Genomic DNA, 11,181 nt, shown 5'->3' with positions numbered 1-11,181 from the left:
GATTCTGAGTCAGATATGAGCAGTAATGAAAGTAATTTTGATGTCCCTCCTCGAGAAAAAGAGCAAAGAAGTGCTGCAGCAAAAGCCAAATTCACAGTGGATTTAGACTCCCATGAAGATTTCTCAGGTGCGGATGAAAAGGATGAGGATGAAGATTTCTTCCCATTAGATGCTACTCCACCTAAGACCAAAATCCTCCCCAAAAATACTAAAAAAGCACTGAAGGCCCAGAAAAGCTCCATGTTTGCTGATCTTGAAAGAGATGTTAAGGACAGTGTGCCAGCTTCTCCAGGCGTTCCTGCTGCTTCTGCTACTGACTTCCCAGCGGAAACTGAACAGTCAAAGCCATCCTCCAAAAAGACCGTGGGAGTGAAGAGGACAGCAACCAAAAGCCAGTCTTCAGTCTCCACTGCTGGTACCAAAAAGAGAGCTGCGCCAAAGGGAACCAAATCAGATTCAGCCTTGAATGCTCGTGTCTCTGAAAAACCTGCTCCTGCCAAAGCCAAGAACAGTCGCAAAAGGAAGCCATCTTCTTCTGATAGCTCTGACTCTGATTTTGAGAAGACAATTTCTAAAGGTGCCACGAGCAAGAAACCAAAGGGAGAGGAAGAGGATTTCCCTGTGGACTTAGAAGACACTATAGCTCCTCGAGCCAAATCTGAACGAGCNAGGAAGCCAATTAAGTACTTGGAGGAGTCGGATGATGACGACGACGACCTCTTCTGAGACGGAAGAGATTGGTTTAGGGATCGTTTTCCTGAGCCAGTTTTCTAGGTAGAATTCGGTCATACAGAACTGGTGAGTTCTAGTACAGATACAGTGCTCAACCTATGACGGGATGCATTTTGTTTAAGCCATGAGAAGTTGCTCATACCTTTTGAACATCATTGAAGGCTGGAGNAAGTCATCTGGACTGTGTCTTTATGACTCAGCACAAGCAGCAAGGTGAGGAAAGTTAGGCCAGTTACGTGGAGTACTGACTACTCGGGGATGCCTTCCCAACACGAGATCCCTGGGAGGAGGCAGGACTGCTCACGGTTACATCTCCACGATCAACCAGGAAGTGGGATCCATTGCAGATCTCCATAATTCCAACTTGTGACTGCCAAGACCTTCTGTGCTGTTGTCTCTTATTTAAGTGCTGTTATCAATGTCTTTTGTAAATATTTAATATGTCTGTCTGTTCAGCTAATTCCAACTATTTTGTACTTTAATAAATCTTCTAAACATAAAAAAAGAAATATATTCCAAAGCCCTTATATGATGCCACCTGACATAGTGAGAGAGAATTTATAACATATTATATATCTGTGTACATTGTCTAACTATAAGTTTACTTTAAAAAGATTATCAGTGTTTCTAGGAGAGAAATTATTTCATCAGTAAGTATATTTTAAAAATTTCAAAATAGCAAAAACTCTTTGAAGTTAAACATTAAGAAAATGCTAATTTCAAGCACAGTGAGAAAAATTAGTGATATTTCCATGATGTTTGTAGAACATGATTTTAATATTTTCAACTGTTAATATTCAACAAACAGGATAATTATTTTAAGATATATTTCATTGTTATGTCTCCCTTTTCATTTCTGATTTTATTAATTTGGATACTGTCTCTGTGCCCTCTGGTTAGTCTGGCTAAGGGTTTATCTACCTTGTTGATTTTCTCAAAGAACCAACTCCTGGTGTTGTTGATTCTTTGTGTAGTTCTTTTTGTTTCTATTTGGTTGATTTTATCCCTGAGTTTGATTATTTCCTTCCACCTACTCCTCTTGGGTGTATTTGCTTCTTTTTGTTCTAGAGCTTTCAGGTGTGCTGTCAAGCTGCTAGTGTGTGCTCTCTCCAGTTTCTTTTTTGGAGGTACTTAGACCTATGAGTTTTCCTCTTACCACTGCTTTCACTGTGTCCCATAAGTTTTGGTATGATGTGTCTTCATTTCCATTAAATTCTAAATAAATAAAATAAATTCTAATAAAATATTCTTTAACAGCCCCTATGCCTGATGCTCTCAATAAATACTTTCCACGTATAGGAGGGCATTCAAGCCCTGCAGCTTCAAGGAAACCCAAGCCCATCTAACACAACTCCCCTCCCCTGCTACATCGGAGGCCAGGACTGGACATGGTGTGCATCATCACCCTGGGAAAGATTTGTCGTGAGTATATCTCAGGGAGCCATGGGGCCCATGGGACAAGGGCCGGTGGGACACCCAGCATAGGTCTCCTGACAACACTAAGACTGGAAGTATGGTGTCACCCTGTGGTGATCAGCTCCTCCTAAACGGCTACACCCTAGGTCCTTGGTGGGCTGAGGCGGGGACGATGGATTTTGGAGATTTCTTATAAAGCTGAGTATCTTTGTCTTCAATTTCTTTTCTATTCCAAAATGTGTCTCGTGGCAGGAAATGCCTCAGTATTTGTCAGGAGGGCTAATAAATGAGGAGCCACCTAAGCCAATGACAATGTTAGACACAGTTGAGTCTCCACTGCAGGGCTGTAGCTAGGGGTGTCCACATTACCCTGCCTCAGATAGCCAGACTGGCTTTGATCATGGGAGCCTGAAGGAGACAAACCTGTTCCAGAGCGCTACAATAATGCACACCATCCACTGTCGCAGATGTTTTGCAGCTAGGTAAGTGTTAGGTAAACAGTCAATAGACAGAGCTGTAGCTCTGGTGTACCCCAGCCTCCTTAGCCACACCCCCAGCCTCCTTAGCCACACCCCCAGCCTCCAAGCCACACCCTAGCCTCCTTAGCCACACCCTAGCCTCCTTAGCCACACCCCCAGCCTCTAAGCCACACCCTAGCCTCCTTAGCCACACCCCCAGCCTCCTTAGCCACACCCCAGCCTCCTTAGCCACACCCCCAGCCTCCAAGCCACACCCTAGCCTCCTTAGCCACACCCTAGCCTCCTTAGCCACACCCCCAGCCTCCAAGGCACACCCCAGGCTCCTTAGCCACACCCCAGGCTCCTTAGCCACACCCCAGCCTCCAAGCCACACCTCCAGCCTCCTTAGCCATACCCCCAGGTTCCTTGATGCCTTTTTTTCTATTTTGTTGTTGAAGTCAATGAAATTTATTAAGCACTTTCTTTATCTTAAATGTTCAATGGTTTGGACATTATATGATATTTTCTTTTTTAAAATAAGCAGTTTTCACTTTTTATACAAATAGGTTTGGAAGGGTTGATTTGGCTTTGGAGGTTGTAAAAGAATATTTTATTAGGATTTTCGCTTTACCAACATTAGAACAGACCAAAGTCTTAAACTCCTGGTGTCAAGAACACATGGTTGTATCACACAGAATAGTTCACTCTGGTGTTGATGTGGTAATAGTACTTAAGCATGCACTTAGGACACAGAATAGCACTGACAGACTGAGTCTCCCCTCTTCCATCACCACCCATCTCTCTTCCTGAGGTGATGTCTACTCTTATGTTAGATACTTTGTACGTACAGGCACTCATGCAGAGGCCATAGGTCAGATTCAGGCACACAGGTCTACTGTGTCTTTTTGAGACAGTGTCTCTCTAGGCTGGCTAACTAGTGGGGACCAAGGTTCCTGTCTGCATCACCCGGCCCTGGGATTGCAAGTACATGCCACTGCACTAGCTTTTATACAGACTCTGTTGATTTCAGGTCCCCATGCTTGTGTGGCAAACATTTTAGGGAACAAGTTATTTCCCCAAACCCCATGTTAGACATCTTTTGCCACTGTGACCAAATATCTGAGAAAATAGTTTAGGAGAGGAGAAGTTTTGTTGTTGGTTTAAGTTTCTGGTTTCCAAGGCTCCATTCCACAGTCAACTGGCTGTGTCTCTGAGTCTGTGGTGAGGCGAGGCAGAAAGTCTGGTGGAACACACAGGCGACATCCATCCTTCAGACGCAGGCAATGACCTCCTCCTCCAAGCCAGTCATACATACCTTCTAGTAGCCGCTCAGTGTACACTTACTAGTGAATTCACTCACTGATGAGGTTAACTGTCTGGCAGTGGGCATGGGGGGCATAAAGGGGATGAGAGAGAACCCCCATCCTGCCAAAGAGAGGAGAGGGCAAGGGGAGACGGGGTGCTGGGTAATTCCCAGTTGAGCAGGAGTCCTTGGTCCAGTCCGTGGTTGGAGTGCAGGAAGGCCTTCTAGCGGGAGGTTAGACGCAGCTCTTTAGGGTAAGGCCTATTCCTTCGCTCAAGCACAGTGGGCCTTGATGAGCAGAGACAGTCCATGGTTTTAGAGCTTTATTGTAGAAAGGCAGAGAGAAAGGGAGAAAGTAAAAGAAAGAGATGCTTGTAGGCATCACTGGGGCAGTTATATGCTACTGAAGGCTAACGTGTAGCCCCAGGATTTCTACCTACCCCACAGTTCCGGATTAATGACTCAGAGGCTATATTTTATTTATGAATAAATGTCTAGGCTAAGTTAAGCTTCTTCCCCAACCAGTTTGTAACGGATACTAACCCACTTAAACTATTCTATGTCTGCTACATGACTGGTTACTTAACCTTGGTTTCATATGTCCAACTTCTTCTGAGTCTGGGTGGGGCATTTTCCTGTGCCTGACTCTTTCCCACAGCCCCCCCACACACACACACCTCTCTGCTGGACCTCCCACCCCCTGTTTTACCTTTTCCTATAGGCCACAGGTTTTTTATTGACAGGTGATGCTTCCACACAGGACACAAGAGATTATACCTACATCTCTTCCATTAGTCCAATAAAAGTCTCTGTCTCTAACATCAATAAATTATATAATAAACTTATATAATAAGAACAATTATGAAAACTATATACATTTGGCAATGTTGGGTAAAGTACTTTATTATCTAACCAATCTTGGCGAGTCCAAAGTTCTGCCCCTAAATCGTTTTCTATCATAACTTGTATTCCCAACCTTTTTTTTTTTTTTTTTCGAGACAGGGTTTCTCTGTATAGCCCTGGCTGTCCTGGAACTTACTCTGTAGACCAGGCTGGCCTCGAACTCAGAGATCCGCCTGCCTCTGCCTCCCGAGTGCTGGGATTAAAGGCGTGCGCCACCATGCCTGGCTTATTCCCAACCTTAAAACAGCTTCTTAGACCTTAAATCATTTTCTTAAAACCTAAACAATTTAAGGTTAATTGTGAGACTATAACTATCTAGTCTTCGACCCCCTCAGAGACCCGAGAAGGACAAATATTACCCGAGTAAACAGAAAGTTCAGAGCAAGCAGCTTCTAAAACTACAGGAACAACAGAGGTTGCTGGCTGCCTGGTCAGTCCCCCGAGCGAGGTTCTTCTGTGTCGTTGCAGGATCATCTTCCCCCATGGTCCAGAATATCTGACAGACATTTCCGTGAAGCAGGAATATTGAAGGACTTGCCTACCTTGTCCTGGCAAAGCTCGACAGTCGACTTCTTCTGTGCCCTGTTTGTTGACAGTTTGGACAGTATGCTGTCTGCCGTTGAGCCAAGGGCAGGCTTTTGCCCCGTGCGGCAGCTTGCCACATTGGAAGCAAACTCCATATGGGGGTTCCTTAATGCTCATCATCATCTCTGAAGTAGAATGGGGGTGCTGCCAGCAGTTGACATGTCTCACTGCCATGAAAAGCCTTTTATTAATAAAACATTTTAAATGCCATATTCTGTAGATCTCTGAGGGTTTTTTGTTTTTTTTTGTTTGTTTGTTTGTTTTGTTTTGTTTTTCGAGACAGGGTTTCTCTGTATAGCCCTGGCTGTCCTGGAACTCACTTTGTAGACCAGGCTGGCCTCGAACTCAGAAATCCACCTGCCTCTGCCTCCCAAGTGCTGGGATTAAAGGCGTGCGCCACCACCGCCCGGCGATCTCTGAGGTTTTTGAAGACCATCTACCTATAGTGTATCTGGATTGCTTGTCTCTCTCTACTACCTGCTTAACTTTGAAAACATCTTAGGGAGCTAAAGAGAGCTTATTTCTATAATTAACTAAACTAGCATCTAACTTGACCGATAAATCCAGTTGACTTGCGCTTCTTAGTTATCATAAACGGTTCTCAAAGGGGCTGAAACTTGAATATTTTTAATGAGTTGTAGCAGGTGCAACACCTTAAACAAGAGTTGAAACTTATATACAGTATGCAGCAACAAGATATAATCTCCCCCCTTCCCTTTCTCCCTATTGCTCTGGCCCCGCTTGCTCTGAGTCCCAGTTCGCTCTGGCCCATAGGTTCTTAATTTGTTTCTCATTAGGGATGGTTGTGAGCCACCATGTGGTTGCTGGGATTTGAACTCATGACCTTTGGAAGAGCAGTCAGTGCTCTTAATCACTGAGTCATCTCTCCAGCACACAAGATATAATCTTAAATTTGTATTAATATAGTAAGTCCATACTAAATGTAAAATATCTGGCTTGTTAATGCTCTTTAATTTAAAAGTAGATTCAATAATCTACCCTTATAATTCCTATATCCCCCTTTTTCTTTTATCCCGTCGCCTCTACCTTTTTTTTTTTTTTTTTTAGCATTAGATAGGAGAAAAAGAAGGCTAGAGAAAGGAGAAAGGGAAAGAGGAATCCCTGAATCTAACCTCCCTATTTTGTTTCCTCCATAATCAAGACCATTAACAATTCACCCACCAAATGACCACAAACCATCCACCCTGCTCTTTGGGACCAAGTGCCGGGTGTGTCATTCTCTTAAAACCACTTCCTGGTGTCTGGAGGAGTTGTTTTCTTTTGGGAGCCAATGAAAATTGGGATATTGACCAGCATTAAGAAAGCTAGCTGCCCATTTGTTGTTCAGTCTCTCTGTGTTGTAAAGCACAGGGCTTAAGTGAAGTCCTGGCTGGAATAGTCTGTGATGCTGGACAATCTAGCTAGTCATTTTGAAGACGTTCTAGAATTTTAAGTAAACGGCACTGAGGCAGTCTGTGGTAGGGTCAGGCAGGATGGTGGAATAAACATGTCTCAGCGTCTCAGCATCCTTTGTAGCATCTTCAAGGTGAATCCTGTCAGGGCCATTTTAACTTCATTGGTGTCGTCAACATAGACACTTTAGTAGGTAATATACATTTCTGCATTAATGCATGTATGAAATGTGCAGTGTGCACAGATCCGTTAAAGATGATTTTCTGCCCTTTTTTTTGTTGTTTTGAGGGGGTAAGGCATCTGCCTTTCTTCCTAAGTTAGTTCAGACTATATAACCAAACTATAGTATACATTTTCACCCATGCCCTTTGAAAGGATAGGATGACAAGTCCTGGGGATTCTGTAGCCAACACAATGTATTGGCCATGCTTAGTTGAAGTCCTGGCTGGAGTCTCGGAGCTGCTCCCACGTCACAGGACCAGCACGGGCTTTACTTGCTTTGTTGGTCGTCTTGATTTCTTCCTCTCTTCAGTCAGGATCTTCCGGGGGACGCTCCAGTCAAGTCTGATGTTTATGGAATCGTAGCTTTCATTCTCCCTTTGAAACAAAGGCAAAACCTCTTCCCAATGCAGCACATTTCCTTCCCTCCCTTCTGAGGTTCAGACATCCCTAATATACACAGGCTGGTTTAGTTCAGCAGGTTTTTGTTTTTTGGTTTTTTTTTTTGTTTTTGTTTTTTTTTTCAATAAGCAAATGTCTCTCAGCAGCTGTAGGTTTTTGTTCATTATCATTAAAAAAAATGAAAACTAATAAAGTGATCTGTCTCTGGGGGGTGTCTTTGTTACCCCTTTCTGTGTATTCACCATCTCCTTAAGATATAATTAGGGTCTCCAAGATGGCCCCGTAGGGAAGGAGGCTTCTGGGTCTGGGTGGCCACAGCTCCCAGCTGCAGGCTGCTACATAGTGCATGAAATCTACAGTGAGGAGAACACCCGGGGCCAGTGTGAGTGTGAGCTGGAGCAGGTTCTGGAAGCCCAATGCGCGTACATTGTGATAGAGCCCACCCGAACTGGAGATGAGACAGCACGCTGGATCACCATAGACAATTGCCTGCACAAGATGGCCGTGTTAACGGGTACTGCCTGCCTCTTCACCCCATTGGCACTGTCCCTGGATCACTTCCACTACATCTTCCTGTCCACTGATGGACCCTCTATAGGATATCCTGGCAGTTTGGCCCTGGCTACAAGTACCAGCTGTAGTATGATGCGTACAAACTGTCCAGTCGGTCTCTGCACGCGCTCACCTCTACACCAGCGCTGCTGGTTCCAGATGGCGACCTGCACAGAAAGGGACTGCACAGCACAGTAGCCCTGGCTGCCCTGGTGTGCTGGGTAAAGAAGGTTTATGAGCTCTACACCGTATGACTGCAGGAGAGGGGGACGAGAAGCAGAACCACAGGACCCACAGGGCTCGGATCCCAACAGCAACACTGGGTTTTCTCTGTGACCAGCACCTGGGGAAGTGCTTGGTTTAATACATTTTTTTTTAAAGATTTATTTATTCATTATATGTAAGTACACTGTAGCTGTCTTCAGACACTCCAGAAGAGGGCGCCAGATCTTGTTATGGGTGGTTGTGAGCCACCATGTGGTTGCTGGGATTTGAACTCTGGACCTTCGGAAGAGCAGTCGGGTGCTCTTACCCACTGAGCCATCTCACCAGCCTTACATTTTTTTTTAAAGCAAAAAGAATAGACCATGGGTATGCTAGGGGTTTATTCAGCTCATTATACTAAGATATCTATTTCTATAGCCCAGTAGGTCCCAGGCTCTGGAAGTCTGGCTGGGCAATGCAATATGGAAGGAGCCGAGGCTGTTTTCTGAGGGGTATGAGCTTGCTGTGGACTGTCTTAAGTATATTGTTTAACTATGCCATTCAGAAGCTACTGACCACTAAGATTATGAGAATTTCAAATAAAATAAAGCACAATGAGTTCTTCCTACAGTGGCTTATCCTGTAAGATTGTGAGCTATGCCAGTAACATGTTTTATGCCACAATGTCTAGAATATTGCTGTATTCTAATGGATACACATGTCAAAGTGTCACCGGTTTCCACTTGCAAAGGCATCTCCAAGGTAGCCACCATCTCTAATGAATGTGAAATCTCAGAACAGCTCCTTTCAGAACTCAAGGCAGAAGCCCCCTGGAATCCTGAGCACGTAATGACTGTATGATAGATTAGCACATAAACGTATTTTAATTGTTCAAAATCTACAAAATGAAACACACGAGCCAGCTGTGTGTCATTGCTCTGAGGTGGTGTCACTGGACAGACTCTGGATTCCTAGCGCAGTCTATTGCATCTCTGTGGGCTGCCATGCTAACTTTCCAAGCCTTGGTGGATTTCTCTCATCCGGAACTGCCTTTCCTGCTGCCCATGTAGGTTCCAGATCAGACTCGTCCAAGGACCACTATTCTGATTTAAAGAATCCTCTCATTTCCGTTCTATTGTCTCCGTTCTAGCATTTAATCTTTCCAGTCTTCTTTTTCTCTCAGTCTGTTTTATTCTGATCTCACTTAAAGAGGGTATATAAAATATAAAATTGTAGTCATGAACTGGGTCTGCCAGAATGCCAATGCAAAGAAGAAAGAAAACAGAGACGAATGATGGCACAGGAGGCGGGAGCCGTGATTTCTCGGCTGGAGAAACACTGGGTTGCTGCTTTCTGACCAAATGCTTTTCTGTCTGTGCACAGCCACAGTTGTGTGGCGGACAGAGAAGGACAGCAGCCTGAGAAGGATCCCCATCGAAGCAGTAGATTTTAACTGATCTCAGAGGGTCAGTATTGTTTCTTTCAAATAAAGGAATTATATTATTTCCTCTGCAAAAAAAATTATAATCATTACTGAACATAAAATTATTTTTATGCCGACAGTCAAAGCAAAACTATATGGGGTCTAAATGCCCCCTTCTAGAGTGTTTTCCATTTTTTAACATGGAAAATATTTTTTACTCTCTCTAACTCTCTCCTTCCTCTGGAGACTTTCCTTTAGTTCTTTCTCTCTTGTTCCTTTGGAAACTATTTCTCTCTCTCCTTTCTAGGAGATTTTTTTTTTAAATACTATCTAAACTCAGTGTGTCTATGGTTGGCTGTGTTCAGTTTCTTTATTTTCTTTAGCCTCTATGCACCTTTTAAAACATTTTTTTTTAAAGATTTATTTATTTATTATATGTAAGTACACTGTAGCTGTCTTCAGTCACTCCAGAAGAGGGAGTCAGATCTTGTTANGGATGGTTGTGAGCCACCATGTGGTTGCTGGGATTTGAACTCCTGACCTTTGGAAGAGCAGTCGGGTGCTCTTACCCACTGAGCCATCTCTCCAGCCCTTACTCTTTTTAATGTACTTAATTCTCTTCAAGGATTTTATATTACTAGTCTCAAACTATTTACATCTATCTATGGTGCCATACCCAGTCTTTTTCCCTTTTTAGCATTTAAACATAATTTCAAACATTTTTTACCTGATCAGGATGTTCATTTATCTGCACTACGGTTTCTTCTTGTGTCTGTCTGTGTTGGCCAGAGCTGGTGCTGTGCCGAGCCCGAGCCCTTCCCGTTCAGCTCAGAGAAGAGGTGTTTCTGCCTTCCGTGTGTGTAGCTGGCATCAGAGGCACCAGCTAGGAATGGTGTCTCACCAAATGCTGACCCTTCCCCTGTGGCCTGCCACCTCGGGGCTAAATTCAGCTACTCTGTCCTCGTTTCAGGCTCTGTATGTCCCAGCTACAAGCGGAAGCTCAGCCTCCCCCACATCAAGGTTGGGTCTGGCCTGTAACACTCTCTCTTCCAACCCTTTTTCTAAATCATGCTACACTTGGGGAGTCACAGCTACTGTGGCCCCAGGATCAGGTATAAGAGCTCCTTTTCTATTCCACAGATGTGTGTGTGTGTGCACGAGTGTGTGTGTGCATGCGCGCACGCATGTGTGTGTGTGTGTGTTTAAAGATTTATTTATTATAGAATTTAAGTACACTGTAGCTGTTTTCTGACACACCAGAAGAGGGCATCCGATCTTACTACAGGTGGTTGTGAGCCACCATGTGGTTGCTGGGATTTGAACTTAGACCTCTGGAAGAGCAGTCAGTGCTCTTAATCACTGAGCCATCTCTCCAGCTCTTGCTCCTGCCCTGCTCGCCCTGGCCCCTCGCTGTAGCTGTCTTCAGACACCCCAGAAGGCGGCAACACATCTTAACCGCTGAGCCATCTCTCCAGCCCGTGTGTGTGTGTGTGTGTGTGTGTGTGTGTGTGTGTGTGTGTGTGTGAGTGTGTATTTTATATCCACCTTTGTACTGCCCTGTGGTTTCCTAG

General features: G+C 44.3%; 1 protein-coding gene and 1 pseudogene across 1 annotated transcript in view; both read left to right on the top strand.

Annotated features, from left to right (window-relative positions):
- The window catches only part of LOC110306600 (DNA topoisomerase 2-alpha-like), a 5,011-nt gene extending 3,787 nt beyond the window's left edge, over window positions 1-1,224 (top strand). Inside the window, 1 exon segment of the mRNA XM_021178662.2 lies at window positions 4-1,224. Coding sequence (XP_021034321.1) covers window positions 4-726 — 723 coding nt within the window. The 3' untranslated portion in view covers window positions 727-1,224.
- A 951-nt stretch (window positions 1,225-2,175) lies between these two features.
- On the top strand, window positions 2,176-8,237 carry LOC110306599 (annotated as a pseudogene).
- The last annotated feature ends 2,944 nt before the right edge of the window (window positions 8,238-11,181 follow it).

Source organism: Mus caroli, chromosome 12 (assembly GCF_900094665.2).
Source record: "Mus caroli chromosome 12, CAROLI_EIJ_v1.1, whole genome shotgun sequence".
In the NCBI taxonomy this organism is placed as follows: Eukaryota; Metazoa; Chordata; class Mammalia; order Rodentia; family Muridae; genus Mus; species Mus caroli.
Note: the sequence above shows the minus strand (reverse complement) of the source record. Positions and strands in the feature narration are given on the sequence as shown.